This window comes from Ochlerotatus camptorhynchus, unplaced genomic scaffold (assembly GCF_037179485.1).
Source record: "Ochlerotatus camptorhynchus isolate MF236.1 unplaced genomic scaffold, CSIRO-AGI_Acam_v1.1 ptg000204l, whole genome shotgun sequence".
Taxonomy (NCBI): domain Eukaryota; kingdom Metazoa; phylum Arthropoda; class Insecta; order Diptera; family Culicidae; genus Ochlerotatus; species Ochlerotatus camptorhynchus.
In genome coordinates, this window is record NW_027040694.1 from 513,129 (window position 1) to 533,659 (window position 20,531).

The 20,531-nt window shown below is 40.8% G+C and overlaps 1 protein-coding gene across 3 annotated transcripts; it reads left to right on the forward strand.

The window, feature by feature from the left end:
* The first annotated feature begins 224 nt into the window (after nucleotides 1-224).
* Nucleotides 225-2,639, forward strand: Creld (Cysteine rich with EGF like domains). Of its 3 annotated transcripts, none has more exons than XM_065224045.1 (5): nucleotides 225-343; nucleotides 469-1,216; nucleotides 1,288-1,425; nucleotides 1,494-1,589; nucleotides 2,425-2,639. In XM_065224045.1, the coding sequence occupies exons 2-5, from the start codon at nucleotides 529-531 to the stop codon at nucleotides 2,517-2,519; spliced, it is 1,017 nt and encodes a 338-aa protein (XP_065080117.1). In that variant the 5' UTR covers nucleotides 225-343; nucleotides 469-528; the 3' UTR covers nucleotides 2,520-2,639. The 3 variants fall into 3 exon arrangements, with proteins under 3 accessions (XP_065080117.1, XP_065080115.1, XP_065080116.1); XM_065224043.1 differs by lacking the exon at nucleotides 2,425-2,639 and adding an exon at nucleotides 1,796-2,382 and having other exon boundaries at nucleotides 226-343; XM_065224044.1 differs by lacking the exons at nucleotides 225-343; nucleotides 2,425-2,639 and adding an exon at nucleotides 1,796-2,382 and having other exon boundaries at nucleotides 447-1,216.
* Nucleotides 2,640-20,531: the final 17,892 nt, after the last annotated feature.

Consider the following 20,531-nt stretch of genomic DNA (forward strand, 5'->3'; position numbering starts at 1 on the left):
GGGTATATCGCATATTACTCAATTTTGGCTTCTCGTACGGAACTAGACGGTTGAGTCGAATCTTTCGTTCTACTTTTGACAACAATAGCGAGAGGAAATGAAACGGGCAGAGGTAAAATAACTCAAATTTGAGTTTAAAAAACCCAAGCGGTGGGTAGTTTTGTTTTTCTGTGGTGCAAAGAACACGTCAACTCGAACTGTCAAATTGGTTCGGTTTTATTTTGTTGTCTTCTTCCGCACCAGAAAATCGTTCGCAAGTTCGGCCCGATCTGTAAAATTTCTCAGTAAAACCTTATAAATTCTTGTGAAATTAGGGTATTTATGAATTAAAAGGTCAGAAAAGGTAAGTGATAGTGGTGCTAGTTAATTGTCTTTTCATAAATTGAGTGTTTTTGGACGTTTCCATTCGGTCGACACCTTCCGAGTTTAGGTGTACCGAAAACACTGACGTGTTATTGATTTTCCCAGCACTGCATCTTCCACCAGCGGAACAGAGGACTGTAGAGGACACATACATTTGTGGAAGGAATGAGGTTCAACCGGGTGTTGGGTTCAATTTTTCTCCTAACCCTTTCCGCCTGCACTCAGTTGGCAGAAGCCGACATTCCCCAGTTGCCGAATTTGGCAAAATCGAAAAAGGATCGTCAAAAGTCCGAAAAGCTACCACCATGCCGAGCGTGTACGGTACTGGTGGATTCCTACCGCGATGGTATGAAACGTACGGAACGGTCAAAGCACGATGGCGGTGATGCCGCATGGGAAGAGGAACGGCTTGGAAGTTACAAGACCAGCGAACTCCGGCTGGTCGAAATACAGGAGGGATTGTGTCGGGATGTGGGGCGCGGGGAGGACCAGTGTCATCAGTTGGCCGAGGAACACGAATCCCTGATCGAAGAATGGTGGAAGGAGCATCAGACTGTGCAACCTGACTTGCAACAGTGGTTGTGCGTGGAGCAAGCCAAAGTATGCTGCCCCGATGGATTCTATGGTCCGAATTGCGATCCATGTCCGAGCTGTTTTGGCAACGGGAAATGCAAGGGCAATGGAACCCGGAAGGGAAACGGCAAGTGTTCCTGTGAGGAGGGCTATGTCGGGGAAAACTGCGACGGCTGTGGACCGGAGCACTACGAGGCATTTCGTGACGCTGAAAAGTTGCTCTGCTCAAACTGCCATAAGGCTTGCGCCACCGGAGGTTGCACCGGAGCGGGACCGAATGGTGAGTGTGTGTGGGTTGGGTGTTGAATGGAGATGGATTTTCATTAATGCGGCATGTTCTTGGTGTTGCAGCTTGTCGCGTTTGCCGGAGTGGCTGGATCATGGACAGCCAGCGAGGTGGATGCACGGATATTGATGAGTGCCTCACGGCCAACACCTGCACTAAGCAGCAGTTTTGCGTAAATAACGAAGGGTCGTTCAGTTGTTTAGGTAATGGCGTTTTCATTAGATTGATGTGATGGGCTTGAATAATTTAATTCACTCGTTATTATCGACAGATTGTGATAAATCGTGCGATGGATGCGACGGCGATGGTCCAGACATGTGCAAAACATGCGCTGATGGTTACGAGTTAAGAGATGGAATGTGTACAGGTAAGCTTGAAGAGCACCTCTAATGTTTTTCATTTTGCATTTCGGCTTCTTGAAACATGATTTATCTGCCTGCATGATTCTTCTTAGTTGTGTTTTTGCTTGCGTCCGGTTTTCCCAAGCCCCTCAATTCAGTTAACCTTCCTCCCCATTACTTAACTCGTTTTTCTTATCAGAAATTGTAACATTGACTACCCACTACTTCTCAGATACTTCGAGCGAAAAACGCAACCAATACGTAACCTTCACTCGCTATTTGACCTATCTGGGTCTCTGCATAGCCACGTGTATCGTACTGCAAAGCTCGACCTGGCTGGCGGCTCTCGTCGGTCTGGCCGTAGCCGTCTACATATCCGTATCGGAGTACTGGCTCAACACGGAACCGCAAGCCAATCCGGCCCCATCACCAAAGATACTCGAAGAACTTTTGCAGCAGTAAATGCTTAGAATCTAATGATGACCACAGTTACTGGGTTCTTCCTTTAAAATCGCATGAACAACTTTTAGTCAGGAATTGCATTAGATAAGTTACAGAGTGATTGGTCTTATTGAGGGAATTTGTTGCCATTTTTTTAAGTTCTCGTCAAGTCAATCTTGATTGGAACATAATAGTGTAAGCAGCTGCCACAACTAAGAAAGAATTGTGAAACATTATTCAACCACCAAAAAGAAGCATCTAACAATTCAATAGCACTAGGTACTACACACATATTCACTAAGCCGGAATGTTTCACTTTGTAGTGTTCGATAGACAAAGGAATGCTGATTCAAATAAAACTGGATAACAACGTTCAAAGCTTGGGTTTTCATAGTCGAATTACCAAAACTCTCTTTTCAGCTATCCCCAAAGATGAAAAGGAAATCGAACCCGAATCCAAACCGCAGAGCGAGCCAGAACCAGTTCAGGAAGCGACGACGAAGGAGGAACTCTAGTTTGACCAGGTGATTGATGACATTTTCTTTCCGTGTTTTTCTTATGATTGCAATTAGTTCGATCCAACTTAGAACGGTTCCTACTTACCTACATAGTTTGTAAACTAGCTCAAAGTGATCCAGCCCAACGAAAACGGTTCGTTTGATTGAGTGATACCTACCAATGGACAGTTTTATTTATCATACAATTTTATTGAATTTGGTATTGGGTAGCTAGCTACTGGGTTATTTCGAAAGAAATTCCTGGCTAATTATTGTTTGGGTAAATGTTATCAACTATTATAGCGTGCATGGTAGGGTAGACATATTCAAACTTTTTGAATTTGTCCGGGTTTAGCTAGTTAAGTTTTTAATATCAAGGTCTGTAAAGATGAGCATTGATTGCTGATTCTTTGACAATTCATCAAGATCAAGAACAATGATAGTTAACTTAGCTTAAAACCAAAAGTTTTAAGTTCAATTCTTGGAAGAAAAAAACCCTCCCGTAGGCCATTCTTAAGCACCTTGTCGAAGGTGGGAGAGCTTAGTCTCTTGTTGTAGGCCTGCATAGGAGTGTATCACATATTCTTTTAATTTATTTCTTAGCCACGCCGTAGTGCGTGTCGGAGCGGACCTAAGGAGTGAGTCACTGAAGCAGTTCCGTATTAGCGAAATGAGTAACCAGACCTTCGCAGTGTACACGGAATATTTCACGCACACCATAAATATGTACTTCTTTTTGTAGAGCTAACGAAGGCAAGTGCAAGCAGATTAGACCATCGACAGGCTGAGGTCCGGGAGATTAGCGAACATCTACTCTAGGTAAGCAACCTGTAAGATTCAGAGCGTCTTGAATCATCAGAAGACGGGTTTGCGGACACAGGGGAAATGCAATAGTAGGCAGGGTATTTGGTGAATGGGTTCCACGAAATGTTGGATAGATCGACTGTGGACCAGATTATCAGCAGGGTGTTTTGAATAAAATGTTTCGAGCATTTTATATACTCCACAATTGGATCGCATACCTCTAGCTTTTGTGGTTTAGTGCTGCCTTTTATTTCCACTCTTTGGGGGATGTACTTCCACAAAGAGAAGAGCTCTATCTCATATGATCCTGGGGAGTACACAAGTGGTAATATAGCGCTGTTCCCGTTTTTGCATGACATTCAGAAGTTCGCATCCGTTGGACAATTCGAAAGCTATTCACCATAACTTCGGCTTCCATATTCGGATCCAGGATGAAAACACCAAACTGACCGACAATGCATTCTTGTAGCTGGAAGCACCGCCGCGGAATACCACCATTACCACTGCCTTCGGTTGTCACGCGTAACATTATTAGCAGAGCTATTGAACGGTTATTGTCGATTTCAGCGGAATTGATCCAACCGATTAAAAAAAAAAATGAAACGGTTCAAACGTCGTTCAGTGAGCAGGCCCTTATATTTGACACTGGAATGGATCCGTCGAAACCGAACGCGTTGCGCGCTTCACACTACAATTTGAGGAGGAATATTAAGTAAAAACTTGAAAACCTGTTTTCGGTTCTGCCTGTGAATTTGAATTAAAACAAAATTTGAAATAATTAAAACAATAGAGCTGTCAAAATACCGGGTTGCCAAACATTCCATTATTCAAAAACAAAGTCATCACGAAGCCATGGCACCGAGCATGGCACTATCGGCACAGTTGAGGCACACTGAGAAAAAAAGATGGCTCAAAATGCGTGCACAAAATTTAAAAAAAAAACAACCTCAAAATTGTCATCTTTTTTCCCAAACCAGGAACCTTGATTTTTTTCTGTGTCCAGGATCTCGAATTTTTTTATGGAAAAAATTAGTTCTCTTATAATTTTCTCCATAATACTCTTGAAAAGCTTAGGTAGAACACTCCCTGAATTAACACTGCAATGCTCTTCATATTATTAAGAATTCTAGCACTTCCCCGTAAAATACTTCGGAAAAAGTCAAGGGGTGGTCACTCTACACACTTGTTTTACGCCAACTTTTTTCTCAGTGTACCTCAGTGTGCCGCAGCTGTACCGGCAGTGCAAAGAAGTAATTGAACTGACTTTTGATTACTTGTGAATAATGCCTTGTTTCGCAACCCGGTATTGTAACAGCTCTTGTTTTTGTTTTGTTTTTCAATGTTTTCAAAAACGACACGGACTCCAGCTGGGACTACACACTGGATGCATCCGTCTCCAAGGAAAGGATGCCTGCAACGGACGAGCTCCGTTGCTACACGATCCTTCCATCTTCGGCGGAAGGCCGACCCCGCACAACGAACGTCAATCATTAGTAAACCAACCCTTCTGGGAGCCGGCGGAGGAAACGGATTTGCACCTAATTTTTCACCGCCCGAGTATCATCTGTAAAACTGGAAACCAACACCGGCCGGAACACACGTCGGACTAATGAAGGACGCACCGCTGACCCGAAACGGACCAACCAATTTTCCAAGCAGAACTACTTGTCATAGTCCACCAACCCGTACACCCTGCCGGACAATTCGATCAGCTTCAAGGTCTACAGCGCCTTCAAGAACAATCGCTTCCCAGGCCAGCAAAAATCGCATTCTCCACTTCTTCAATACCCCACCCGTATGCCGTCCGAGGATCTGCTGCTGACTGCATTCACCACCAAGGACTGCCACCCGTCGCAAATGCGAATGATCCCGCTGAAATCGGAAAGTTCCTCCTCCGGATTGGTCGAGTTCCCGAGCGTAGCCCTGGCGGTGAACGCCATCATGAAGTGCAACCACAGCGCGATCGATCACAAATACACAAAACTCCCGTGTTTTATGAAGCTGTTAGTTGGAAGTGCAAAATGTCAGGAGAGTAAAAATAATTGGTTGAACTTTTTGAGACTTTGCCAAGACGGTTCTCCAACATTATATGAAGGACGATGGAATGCCCAGACAACCAGAATGCACGTATATTCAAAGTTGTTTTCGTGATATACAAACATATATACAAACAAACAATTCGTATATACCCGCATAAACAATAACCATAAGAAGCGCCTAACCACCAATTCGGGATATCATCCCAACTTTATGTGGGATAGTCGTACCATCTATGATATCGTTAGAGTATGGTACCCGTTTATTAGGGTAATGCAAAGAAATGGCTTATACGTACAAAAGTGGAGGCCATATACGGCATATTTTAATTTAATTTTAAACGAGTTGATTTAACATCATATACCGTGCGGGACCGAAATCCGTACACCTAAGCACGAGAGAATCATTAACGGTCAATACTAAATAATGCTATCACATTATGCTCTGTATCACATCTTTTTCCTTTACATTTATCTTTATTTTTCCAATATTTGCAAACACCAGGTCTTAAAATTACCTTCAATTATTAGAAAAAAGGATTTAAATTGCACATATCTTGAATCAAAATCCGTACAGCGTTTTACGATTGAATCAAAATCCGTACAGTTTTGAATCGAAATCCGTACACTGTGTTGAGGATGAATCAAAATCCGTACAGTCATGAATCAAAATCCGTACATGAATGTAAATCGATCCAAATCAATGAAAAAAAAAACGTGTTGCTATCTTGAATAAAGTATTTTTTTTGTAGTTGCTTGGCTAAGAGTCCAAAACAGCTATATTCGTATAAATACACTAGTTTACAGCATATTTGAACTTTGTACGATGATGGTCATTTCCCATGTAAAATCGTGCGCTGAATCCAAAAATATAGTCAAAAAAAAATCTCGGTAGGATAGTTTTGGAGATATAGGGGTAAGAGAGGCATAGTGAACAGGTGGGGCATAGTGAGCATCGCGCGTGCTCCAGCTTGGACTTCCGGCCGTTCAGAACAAATTTGTTGGCTGTAGGATCAATATCTTAATGATATTGATCCTACTACCAGTTGATTTGTTTCATGCAGTTGGAGATCCAGAGCCAAAGTACGGGATGCTCATTATGCCCCGCCTGTTCACTATGCCCCTCCTTCCCCTAGCTAAAAAATGAAATCTCACGTTAAAAAAACTAAAGCACAAATATATCTGGCTGCAATGAAGTGATATTAATTATTTTAACGCCAAATTAAACGTGATAACATTTTATTTCGATCGTTATAACACTATTTTTCCGTGAGAGTAATGGTAGAACCACCATAAACATTTTAATTAACATTGCTTAAAAACTTCAATTTTTCTTAGAAAGACTTAAAAAACAAACTATTAACTAACAACAATACCATCAATCTCACTGACAATTGATGTTCAATTGATCGAACGAAAAAATTTCTTACCTCTAATTTAGCGTTAAAATAATTGATATAATCTCATTACAACCGGAGATATTTGTATTATAGTAATCAAATTTGTTTAAAGTGAATTTTCATTTTTAGCTGTATCTCAAACACTATCCTACTGACATTTTTTTTAACTACATTGTTGAATTCAGTGCACGATTTTACATAAGAATCATTCTTCAAAGGTTCAAGTTCATTTTTTTTACTTTTACTTTTTTAACTAATGATATCAGCGTTAGATTAATTGATGCTCCAATCGATTCAAAGGAGAGGTAACTGAATTCTTTTTATTTAAGAATGTAACTGTTCTGGATTTTTATGCTAACTAATATCATGTTTAAGGATTAATTTCTTCCAAATTTTATTCTATACCAGTGCTTTGGGTTAAATATTCTTACTGGAGTTTTCCTCCGATCACAACTTCGAGGTTTTTGAAATTTGACATGTGATAACGTGCAAGATGCGCCATACTTTGGAACTCCACCAACCCACTGGCATCAAGCGATAAATTAACCGGTTCCTAAGATGGTAGCCCTATAATGGCGGATAAGTAAAAGAAAAATACAACCATCTTAGAAACCAATAAAAAAAGACAATGAACTGACATCAAGGATTAGTTTTTCGTTTTGTGCATGAAAATTAAAATTGGTAAAATAACGACTATAACTTAATTTAATTTAATACGTCAAGAGAGTAATAATCATAAAAATACAGATCTTTCATTGCTTCTTTTCCACAGCTTTCTTCTGTTTCTTCTCCATTGTTACCATTGCCTTTTCAAGTTATAATGCTTTCTTGCTTCCAACCCTAATAAAAATAACCATAATAGAGAGCTTAACGACGTGTTCGGGGTATCATCCAAACCATTTGTGGGAAAGTTTACCCATCCGGGATAAAGTTCGTTCATGGTATTCGTTTATTAGGGAACTTTCTTTGCTCTTCTTCCTTTTCTTCCTGCTCTTCCTCTCTCGCTCAACCTTTTTCTTTTGTCGTTCCTCAATCCTTTGTTTCTTTGCGTTCTCTTTATCAATTTTCGCCCGCACTACTTTCATGTGTATTTCCGGTCATTCCTCGCTGGTAGCTGGGAATGCTCTCTGGCCCATTTCTGTCTGCTCTCTGTAAACTTGTATATGCGTGTTGGTGATATCCTGTAGGGGAGCTGCGTTGTAGTACTTTTCGGCTGGTTCTTGACGCTCTTCATTAAAAGATATTAATAATATAACGTTTACAATACGAATAAAATAAGAGAGTAGCGATTCAATACGGCATCTCTTATGGTGGTGAATTGAACGGCAAAATCCCTGGATGCTTCTCGGTAAGATTTCTCCGCACGCATCATTGCCACAGTCTTCTCCAAATCCTCCGGCGTGTATTTAGTTTCCATGATCTGCTGAAAAACATTGGATAAAGTAGAATCGTCATTAGTGATGCACAAGTGTACGGATTTAGAATCAGCTGTTATATATGGATCGAAATCCGTACAGTACTAATTTTCATAAATAAATACCATATGAACGATCCATTGCTTAGAATTGAGATATAAAACGATAAACACTTACCTTTCCGATCGACCTTCAGGAAACTACTTGCAAAAATCACTTAAATACGCTTAACAACTGGAAGTAAATCCGAGACATTTTCTTAGAAAATCGTTAAGAACGCAACCGATTGACAGAAATGCCCGACACGTGATTAGGTTTTTATTTTTCTTATTTTAATTGCATGTTATATTGCTTAATTGTTGAAGTAAACATCAAGCTGATGCATGAATGAACATGAATATGTATTCATGTATAATATTTACATTGTTATGATGCATATAAATAAACAAATTCAACAGGGTGTACGGATTTCGGTGCTGTACGGATTTCGGTCCCGCACGGTACGATTTAATCTGTAATAACAAATTCATTTTGAAAAGTCTTACGATGTAATCCGATTTAATTTGTGATACAGTACGATGGAAAAATGAGTCATCGCATATTGGTCGGAAATTTGCATTCTATACGATTTAACTTAAACATAATGCGAGATATGCCATTCTTATATGCGATTTTGACTAAAACTGTAGCAATTTACGATACTGTCTGTACATTATTATACGACTTCTGGTTGTCTGGGTGGTTGGTGAAGCTGCCACCGCCATGGATGTATTCGAGCAGTTCGAATGGTCGGATGGTATAGTTTTCCAACGTCGGCCACGGCTACACGAATTAGCGATGCAGCTCCCACGGTTGCGGCTGCTTCCAATGCTGCTGCTGCTGTTCATTCTGCTGGTCCGTCTGCTCTAAAATTCGTAAAAAAAAGACGGATCAGCAGCAGCATTGGAAGCAGCCGCAGCCGTGGGAGCTGCATCGCTAGTTCGTGTAGCCATGGCCGGAAACCTCGGTCAGGTCAAGATACTGCTGTTAGCTGTTCTTCGCCTGGGAGGAAATGTGGATGCGACTGCCGTCACGGGTGTAACGATTTTGAGAATCCATGGCGAGACTTGGTGGAGATTCACGGTTGTTTTGAAAATAATTTGACTTAGCAGTGGCAACATCAATAACCAATGTTGACATATGCACACTGCGCAGGCGCAGAAAAAGTTCAGTGTTGCCAGTAGCTTTAAAGATCATACACTCAAAAAAATCCACACGTTTGATCGAAGTGTTTAAACACTTGATTTTTTAAATGCACAATCACATTTACTTTAAGTGTGTTTCACCTTGGTTCAAAGTGTTATACACGTTAATTTCTAGTGTTTCAATCTTTGAAATGTTGAAAATCTTTCACTATCTATTCGTGTGTATTGCACATTGAATCGCACTACTGTTCAAAATAGATGGATTTAAAGTGTTTTGCATTTCAATGCGATGTATGTAAACATCGAAAACAAGAGTTGTAACTTTATCCTATCAACCTGCCTCATATATATGAGAACAACTGGGCACAGTGGGATCGAACGAAGACTCCGGCAGCTGCACACCCCAACAGTCCATGATCGAATCCCAAATCAGACCCATTAAAAAGATATGTGTAAGCTCTTGGCCTCTGGCAGTTTTGTTTATATATTTGTCGATTCATTTTTAGGGTCGGCAAAGTAGAAGTCGATAAAGTAGAATATTGTAGAATATTGAACTATGATGTGCAAAGCTATTGATATCACCATACAAGGCACATATAATCCAAGTGTGTCACAATTCAAATCCATAGTGTTCAGGCATGGTTCATAGCATAAGATTCACACATGAAATGGATGTGTTTCACAATAAGCGCAAAATTAAGTGTGAGACACATGATGATGACGTGTAGAATTTTTTGAGTGTAAAAATTGTAACCATGTAACCAAACAACGCCAATGACTGCACCCGGGTGTGCCCAAGTTTGATTTTGGCACACTGTGTAGAGTGACCAACCCCTTGGAAAAAGTTGAACTTGGGTTTCTCCTCAGCATTCACTTATAGCGAATTCGTTTATTATCGGGGTTAACACCAGTTCCAACCCAGAGCGAAACCGAACTTTTTGTCAGTGTGAACCTCAACCTGAGCTAGGTTTTAAAAACAAACGAGCAAACTGACGTTTGTCAGAAAACAAGCAGACCCAATCTTGATACCCGATCCAGGTTGGAACTGAATAATAAACGAATTCGCTAATAATATTCTCCAGGAATCCCCATGCAATTATGTAATCGAAGAAGCCTGTGATCAAGCAAGAAGCAACCGTTAGCAACTTGTTTGCCACAACAAGCCCTCAAGAAGTGTATACGTGTATTCTCTTTGCAACTGGCGCAACTGTCTCTCTTTACCGCGTTGGAGAACATGAATGAGGATGAGCTTACTCCGGAGAAAGTGAAGCAGAGGTTGCTAGCCGAGGAGATGATCCGATCGTCGTGAACATCCAATTGATGAAAAGGGTGCAGCATTTGTTGGAGGAAGAAACAAGTGACCTAAGAAATTCACTGATAAGTGACACCGGTCGGACACATGCACCGTGATTGCCGACAGAAGAAAACCAAGGGTGAAGCGAATTCAGCTTGTGAATCTAAGATGGTCTCGTTCATGGTCAACCGATCAGCATCCGTAAAGAAGTCCAAGGAATTAGTGTACTATGTGAACTCGGGCTGCAGTGACCACTTAGTGAATTGTAAAGAGTATCTACAGTCGCTAACGAAGATGAATGAGCCGTTTGTAGTGGATGTCGCAAAGGATGGCGTATCATTGGTCGGTGAATATGAAGGAGAAATTCGAGGCGTTAAAGGGTGATACGGTCAAAATTTGGTCAAGGGAAAACGCGTGTAAATCGGTGAAATCGTTTATTTAAAAAATCAAATTAAATTTCTTTTTCAAGTTCAATTAGTATAAAATTCAGGAAAAATATTCAGTTAGGCTTCCGCTTTTCCAAATCCGAATTGCCGGGCCTTACGCTTGACCCCTGCCATCAGATTTTGTACAGCCACCTTGTCCACCTTCTTCGCCGCAGAAAGCCAGTTTGCCTTGAACTGCTGCTCGCCCTTAGCAGTTTTTTTGGTCTTCTTTAGGTTCCGCTTGACAATAGCCCAGTATTTCTCAATTGGGCGGAGCTCTGGCGTGTTGGGAGGGTTCTTGTCCTTGGGAACCACCTGCACGTTGTTGGCGGCGTACCACTCCATGGCCTTTTTACCGTAATGGCAAGATGCCAAATCCGGCCAAAACAGTACGGAACAACCGTGTTTCTTCAGGAAAGGCAGCAGACGTTTATTCAAACACTCTTTCACGTAAATTTCTTGGTTGACAGTCCCGGAAGCTATGAAAATGCTGCTTTTCAAGCCACAGGTACAGATGGCTTGCCAAACCAGATATTTCTTTGCGAACTTTGACAGTTTCATGTGCTTGAAAACATCTGCTACCTTTCCCCTTCCTTTTGCCGTATAAAACTCCTGTCCCGGAAGCTGCTTGTAGTCGGCTTTGACGTAGGTTTCGTCGTCCATTACCACGCAGTCAAACTTCGTCAGCATCGTCGTGTACAGCCTCCGGGATCGCGCTTTGGCCGTCGTATTTTGTTTATCATCGCGATTTGGAGTCACTACCTTCTTGTAAGTCGATAGTCCGGCTCGTTTTGTGGCTCGATGCACGGTTGTAGACGATACACCCAGCTTATTTGCGGCATCTCGGAGAGAGAGGTTAGGGTTTCGCTTGAAACTACCGGCAACTCTCTTTGTCGTCTCAGCGGCTTCCGGTTTTCGATTTCCCCCCGATCCAGACTTCCTGGCTGTCGACAAACGTTCCCCAAACACTTTAATTACATTTGTAACGGTTGATTTGGCAACTTTTAGCGATTTTGCCAACTTTGCGTGCGAGTAGCTCGGATTTTCGCGATGCGCGAGCAAAATTTTGATACGCTGCTCTTCTTGCTTGGACGGCATTTTGACAACTGAAGAGTGAATTCCAAAATCAAAATAGGAGCAACATTCTACACACACACACCTTCAAAATGAGGGGTGTTCAGGTTTTTTAAATGCAAAATTGAAAGAAATACGTCAAGTTGATATTGACCAAATTTTGACCGTATCACCCTTTACCAAGGCTGAAGTGCGATTCAAAGTGAAAAATGTAGTGTACCTTCCCGACCTGCGTGTAAACTTTCTTTCAGTGAAGAAGTTATCCGAGTCAGGGATCGAGTTGCTGTTTACGAAAGATAAGGAGATAAAACGATTTTGAAGCATGAAGGCCAAATCGTAGCAGAAGCGTATCTGAGGAGGTAATCTTTATGAGCTCCAGCTGGTTGCGGATCCTGTTACACCAAAAATCAACCTGTGTGCGGCGGAGGTAAGTTCTATTTGACACGAGCCAGCAAGCAATGAACAATCTAGTCGAGCATGAAATCGTTACTGGTATCAAGGGGACACTGAAGGACACGTGTGGGAAAGGAAAGCAGTGCAGAGAACGGTTTAACAGCAGCCATGAACCAGCGACCCGTCTCCCTGGAAAGAGTTCATTCCGACGTCTGTGACGAAGACGAAGTCGCAGGTGTTTGAATGTTTCAAAGATTACGAAGCCCTCGTGTTGTCTTACTGGAATCTGAAAATAAACAACCTAACTGTGGATCAAATGACCAAAAGAGGCTCTACAAGCAAAAAGGTATTCAAATAGGTACAGCAAACCTTTGCTTATTCGCCACAACAGAATGGCGTGGCGGAAAGGTTCAATCACACGTTGGTGGAGAAGATTCGTAGCATGTTGATTTATGCAAGAATGCCTAAGAACATGCGGTGTGAAGCTGCTCTGACTGCTACCTACCTGATCAACAGAACAACAGCCGTGACGAGCAAGATGCTGTGAACGATGTGAAATCTGATTCTGTAGGTGTGATTCATGGCGATGAAGTGACCGAGGAAGAGAATCCATCTGATGGTGAACAGCATGATGTTGATGAACCAGCAGAAGCAAACTCTGGGGCGATCCCTTCGCAACCAACGCGTAAAGACTGTGCAGAGTCCAACACGAGGCGCAGCGAACGGGAGCGCAGGCTCCCAGGTAAGTTCCTGAATTTCTTCACTGGTTTAAGAGCGACATCTACTGTTAAAACGTCCTGCCCAGTAGATACACCATGTACCTACGACGGAATCATGAGCCGTGATGATCACAGCTGCTGGACTACTGCCGTGAATGATGAGCGGAAATCCATGGACGACAACGAAGTTTGGAGGTTAGTTCGATGCCCTACCGGAGTAAGACCATTGCAGTCAAAATGGGTGTTATGCACCAAGCAAGACAAAAATGGTAATACGATCAGGTACAAGGCTAGGCTCGTTGTAAAGCGCTACCTTCAAAAACCATGATTGGATTTTCAAAACACATATGCACCAGTAGCAAAGTTCACGCCCATACGAACTGTGCTGGCGGTTGGTATTCAAAAGCGATGCCACTTCCACCAAATGGAACAACAGCCTTTTTGCATGGAGGGTAACGTGAATCGATTTACATGGTGTCCAAGCGAAACCCGTTGATGTGTTCCAACTGCAGAAATTCCTTTATGGCCTCAAGCAGTCACTCCGAGAATGCTGGAATGAGAAGTTTAACAGCGTTATTTTGAAACTCGGCTTCAAGAGATCGAAACACAATTATTGTCTCTTTGTATGTGCGGCTAGAATAAGAAGATGAAGATATCGTATAGTTGGTGCTGTATGCCGACGACTTGCTTCTTGTTGAACCCAAGTTGCGAGTAGTTGAAGATTTGAAGTCCCAACTGACTCGTGAGTTCAAGATGACAGATTGTGGTGCAGTAAATTATTTCCTTGGGATGAAGATTGATTTCGATCACTTTCGACTACTTAAAAGTTGATCCAGGCTTCTCAACTTGCCTTCAACTGAAATGAATACTCAGGTCGATGAGCGGGCAAATGATTGTAATCTTGAAAGCCTGTTGAGTAACACCAGAATACATCTGACTGTGCCTCTCTTGACATACCCTGCAAAACCTAAGATCATAATCTGTTGCATATTTCCTACTTCCTGGACTACCATATCCTACTGTCTTACCTGTCTCATACCGAATATAGGTTGTATTCGTTGGAACATTAACTCGTCTAATTGTACGTTCATTGTGCTATGTTAAATCAAACGAGTATACGTTCCGACTTAACTTTAAAACATCCAACCCGTTAAGATCTTCACCTAAACCGGGGTTACCTAGTCGATTGTTTCTTTTCGATGTTATTAAATTAGTATTGTGAATATCCCGTAGAATAGTGTGCGGCAGTAGTGTTCTACATGACCATCATATATGTTATTTATGTGCTTATTACCCTGAATCAAAGCTGATGATTCAGGGTAATAAACACAATCTTTCGTTTGTTCTTTTTGGATATCTTTAATTTTTAGATTGAAGGCTCTGAAAATTTAAGATATTCAAAAAGATAAAAGTCTCTCATACTGCACAACAAATCATCTTTAGCAACTTAATATGCTTGATATTCCATTTCCATTTCATTGCCGTTTTTAGCCACCCACGCATCGAGAAAGAGCGGATGGCTCATCCTGGTAATCCCTGGGAATTGGGAAATACTTTTTTTCCATCAGATTGTATTTATTTTTTAACTTCCTGAAGCGTATTAAATCTTCCCTTCGAAGCTTCTTCTAACATTCCACTGGAATTTTCATCCATAAGTTATTTTCCGTTTTCTCCCGGAAAGTTATTTCCACTTGGAAGCTTCTTCTGACTTCTCCTGCCAGTTTTTTCAACTTCCCTCGGAACATTGTGCTAACTTTCCAAAGAAGATTCTACAGATTTCCACCAGAAATTTAATGCGACATCCTCCAGAAACCTCCTCTCAGCTTCTCCTAGATGTTTCTATCGACTGTCCTGCAAACCATCTGGCTTCCAGTTTTCTCCAGAAATGTATTTTCATCACTGCGACCATTTTTCTGATCTATTGTGATATATTCCCCATGTTTTTCTTTAGCTATATCAAGATGCCGTATCACTATTATTAGGAGTGATCGCCATCGTTTGCCTAATAGCATTATCCCAGCACGGCATTATACTTCAAATAAAGTGCACTGCCGTACTGGGAGTTGTTCTCCAAATGTCAAAGGGTTCTATCAGCCCCTTGTCGAAGAACTTACGCCTTTTATTGAAAATTGCCGGACTGTGGCATAGCAAATGTTCCGAGTCTTCCTTTTCTATGCCACAGAAGCGACATACATCCACCCCTAATCTGTATTTCGTTTCGAACGAAATTCTCGTACAAAAAAATATTTTTTTGTATGAGAATTTCGTTCGAAACGAAATACAGAATAGGGGTGATCATTTTGAAGTTTTCCAATCAGCTTCAAGTGATAACGGCTCGGACAGTGACCTGTTATAAGACCTGCATATATACTAAGATCTTTCTTAGAAAGTTCCAGGATTTTGTGGGTCACAGAAATACTTGGATTAATGAATCGCTTTCGACTGCCTAGCAATAGAAGTGTTCATCCAGTTTTCCTCCACTTTTGAAGATTCCCACGCTTTTAGCTCCACTCTAAGAGATGCAGCCGATAAGCCACAAAAGGGCTCTGGCCCGATGAACTTATGAGAAGATCCGAGTCTTGCTAGTGCATCAGCTCTTTCATTTCCCTTAATCCCGCAATGACCAGGAACCCAATATAAGTTGACTTGATTATGACAAGACAATTTTTGAAGTGATTGAACACACTCCCAGACAAGTTTTGATGTACATGTCGCCGACTTTAAAGCATTTAGAGCAGCTTGACTGTCGGACATGACGCATATATTTGAACTCTTATAGTTTCTACGCAAACATATAATGGAACACTCTAAAATTGCTTGGATTTCAGCTTGGAACACAGTCATCTGCCCATAGGAACCGATATTTCTATCCCTGGGCCAGTTGCTCCTGCTCCCACTTGATTGTTCAATCTTGAACCATCTGTATAAAAAACAATCAATCCTGGATGAAGAACCGGGCTACCAAATTGCCATGAATTACGCCCAGGGTCAACTACTTGAAAAAGTCGATTGAAATTGTATCTTTTCTCCATCCAGTCTTCGTTGTTTCTTACTAGAGAGTTGATACTAACTGTTTTTAGAATCGTAAGATGTCCTTTAAGGTCTCCTTCAAAGAGTTTCACTGACCTTGTAATCCTTAGAGCACACTTTTCGGCTTCTAATTGTACAAATTGATGCAATGGTAGCATATAAAGCAAAGCATCCAATGCCTTCGATGGTGTACTTCTCATTGCACCTGTTATTGAGAGCGTTGCTAACCTTTGGAGTTTTTCTAACTTTCTCTGAACAACACTCTCTTTTGTTTTTGGCCACCAGACCAATGCACCATAAGTAATCCTGGGTTTCGCAATTGCCGAGTAAATCCAATGGATCATTTTCGGTTTCAGTCCCCACTGTTTACCGAATGTTCTTTTGCATATCTATAGAGCATTAGTAGCTTTGTTTATTGCCTGCTCTAGATGCATATTCCAATTAAGTTTACTATCAAGGATTACTCCAAGATATTTGACAGCATTAGAAAGATCCAAAAGTGTGCCTTTCAATCTTATGTTGTCTAATGAAAATTTCTTCCTTCGCGAAAATGGCACGATAGTAGTTTTAGAAGGATTTATGTTTAATCCTTCCCTATCACACCACGATGAGACAAAATTTAAAGCAATTTGCATTCTGTTAGCGATAATACAATCATATTTGCCACGTACAATTATGACTATATCATCTACGAAGCCAATTATTTTGAAGCCATGGGCTATTCAATTTTTGAGAAGATCATCAACCATTAAAGACCACAATAGAGGTGATAACACGCCTCCTTGCGGGCATCCTTTGGTTGCTCTTACACTGATGAGTGAGCTTCCAAGGTTTACTGATATTTCTCTTTTTGATAACATTTCATTGATCCAATTTACAATGCTTTGATCGAAACCACGTTTCATCCTAGCTGTAGTCATTGAATCGTGAGATGAATTATCGAATGCACCTTCAATGTCAAGGAATGCAGCAAGTGAAATTTCTTTTGCTTCAAAAGAGATTTTTCTAGTTTTGTAACAACCGTATGGAGTGCTGTTACTGATGACTTACCTTCCTGGTATGCAAATTGATATTTGCTCAGAGGATTTGTAACTAAATATGATGACTTTATGTGTTCATCTATTATTTTTCCATTATTTTTAGCAAAATAGACGATAAGCTTATTGGCCTGAAGGATTTTGGTGAAGTTTTATTCTTTTATTAGTCGTTTCATTCAGTATTTCATGAATATCCGTCCTGGTTTCATCGATACCAATTGCTGTTGTCGTCACGTTTTGGTCTTCGTTTGAATTAATAACAGAACATGGAAAATACGTTCTCATCATCAACTCTAACGTTTCATTTGTAGAAGTAGTAAAAGAGCCATCCTGTTTTTTCAAAGTGCCCAGACCATTGAAATGATCTTTAGCGAGTATTTTCTGCAACCTAGCAGTTGCTGGAGTATTTTCAATGTTCTCACATGTATGCCTCCAGTGTATCCTCTTTGATCTCCGTATTTCCTTATTATAGGCGGTGAGAGATTCCTTATATTGTTCCCACTGTTGTGTTCGTTTAGCCCTATTGAAAAGCTTCCGGGCTTTTTTACAAGTTTCTGTAGCCTGTTGTTCCACCAAGGTACATTCTTGTTTGTAGAGCGTTCCTTTTCGATGCAACTCTCATAAAAGGCATGTTGGATCAAATTTGAAAGTTGTTTAGAACTATTCTCAAGTTCTTCACAAGTGTTTAAGTAAATTGCTATCGTTTTTCTTCCTGCCACTAGCTCTGAATTATATAGCTCCCAGTCTGTTTTCTTAGGATCTCTAAAAGTTTGTGTGAGCTGTTGACCAGCCTCATATTCAAATAATATTTGCTTGTGATCAGACAAAGATATTTCGTCTGACACATGCCAATTTTTTATTTTGTCTGAGATTATTGGACTACACAAAGTCAAATCAAGAACTTCTTGTCTAATTGCATTTATAATTGTTGGAGCATCTCCTCTGTTACATATATCTATATCATTGTTAGAAATATAATCTAAAAGGCACTCACCTCTGGTATTGATGTCCGTGCTAGCCCATATTGTGTGATGAGCATTTGCATCACAGCCAATTATAAATGCCTTATTTTGTTTCTTGCAGTAGGAAACAAACGCGGCTACTTCTGGTGGAGGTACATCTCCCAAGTCTCCTGGAAAGTATGCTGAAGCAATATATGTTTCCGTTTTCCCGTGAGTTGTTGGAACCTCCATCAGGACCGCAACAATGTCTCTTTTTTATAAATTCTGTAATAGGAACTAAATTTACTCTTCCATTTACTAAAATTGCAGCTCTTGGAGCTAATTGCCCTTCTTCGTAAATTAACTTACAAGATTTTGTAGGAACTCCTAATATACTACTTTTATTTATCTATGGCTCCTGGATAAGGGCAATATCCAGTTTTCTCTCTGTGAACCTTTTACAAAGATCAGCAGTTGCTCCCTTTGCATGGTGAAGGTTCACTTGAACAAATTTGATTTTATTGTTGTTGAAGTTGTTGTTGTTCGCCGCTCGCATGGGGATTAAGTTCTTCCCCAACATTGGTTTTGCGGTTCCCCTTATTTGGATTCTTTTCTGCTTGGATCCTAGTAATTTTGTATCCTGGCTTCGATCCTTGTTTTTGTGGTGTATTCTTTTCTTTTCTTTTGTAATCGACTGTATTTGTATTGTAGCCAGGAGCATTACGGTTTGTTTTTTGCTCTCGACACCACTTGGTCCTGGGATTTCGTCAATTTGATCTACGATCATCTTGTCATTGCCAGTGCCTACGTGGGACTTTTGAGATTCACCATCATCCCTTTGCCCTAGTCTTTCACTACCATCATGTAGATTTCTCTTCTGGAACTTTTTTCTTATGTTGGCATTTCCAAACTCAAGGAATTTACTGTTTTTGATGGAGTTCAAGGATCCTCCGTCGACAGTGAAAACTAGTTCTACATGTTGATTTTTTACGTTGCGCTGCAGTATCCTCCATGCATCAACAGCCAATCCATCGTTTTGACTTTCTAGGAGAGTCAGAATTTCTTCATTTTTGTCCTCTGAACTCCAAGGGAAGAAACCAATGAGTATTTCAGGACGCGGGATTTCCTTTTCATCCACTGCTAACAGCTCTGCCCCTGACCAGGAAGTTACTGTAGAAATAATGCTTTTTAGCCAGTCTGCAGTTTCTTTATTTTTACAAACTATGACTAAATAGCCCGATTTGAAAACACAATCGCCAAATTTTGGTTTCAATGGTGCTTTTCGTTGTCCTGCTACTTTAGCTAAAATTGCTTTTTGCGTAGCAATTAATTGAGCTGTTGTAAGCTCCATATTCGGGTATCCTTTTGGGAGCACACCCAGCTTCACATACTTCGCTGTAGGATGGGTTGATCTTACCCTCTTTACACCTAGGAGGTTCTGAGTGTTCTGATCGAAACGCATCAATACGGTTTTGAACCGAACTATTCTTGACTGGAGGTTTACGAGTACCCCAGTTCTGCCGAGCAATTTTAGTGGGTGTTGGATTGCCACTTGTATTTGACTCATTCAGGTCCGAGTTTCGCGGTCGTTTGTATGGATCTGATGGTGTAAGTGGGTTTTTAGCCAAACTGAAAGCTTCTGCTCGACTATGCCCACTTTCCAACAGTTTTTTGTAACGTTTTTGACCAGCTCCACTTAGTTTTTTTCCCTTTTGTTCCTTCTTTCTTATGAAAAGAGGCATTGAATGTCTCCTCCGGTTTCTTGGAGAGTATTGTTGATGGTGGGGATGACAATAGGGTTACATTGATGCCATCTTCGTAGTCGTCGTCATCATCGTAGTCATCATCCTTATCAGTACCATCATTATCAGTGTTTAGGATGGACGAAGAACAGGAAAGAACATCCTCGATGGATTTGCTTTGAAGTCGCAATTCCTCTACTTCTCCTTCTCTATTATTTTCCATCTCTAATCCACTCATACTGTTGCTAAGAACACAAAAAGAAAAAGAAAAAGAAAACAAGTTTACGATGCTAAGCCATAATAATTGAAATGTTATTTAATTTTTTTCAATAAAATAGTAATTAATATTTATAAAATAATCATGACACAAAATATAAAACCAATTTATTTATTTATTTTCCCGCAAGACTCGTTTGTCCCCACTCTCCCCCATCGTTTGCATTTTTTGCCTTATGTGTGGCGCATACACACTACCGATATTGGGCCTTATTACGGGTGCCACTACACGGTGATAAGGAAGTGATACTCAGAATAAG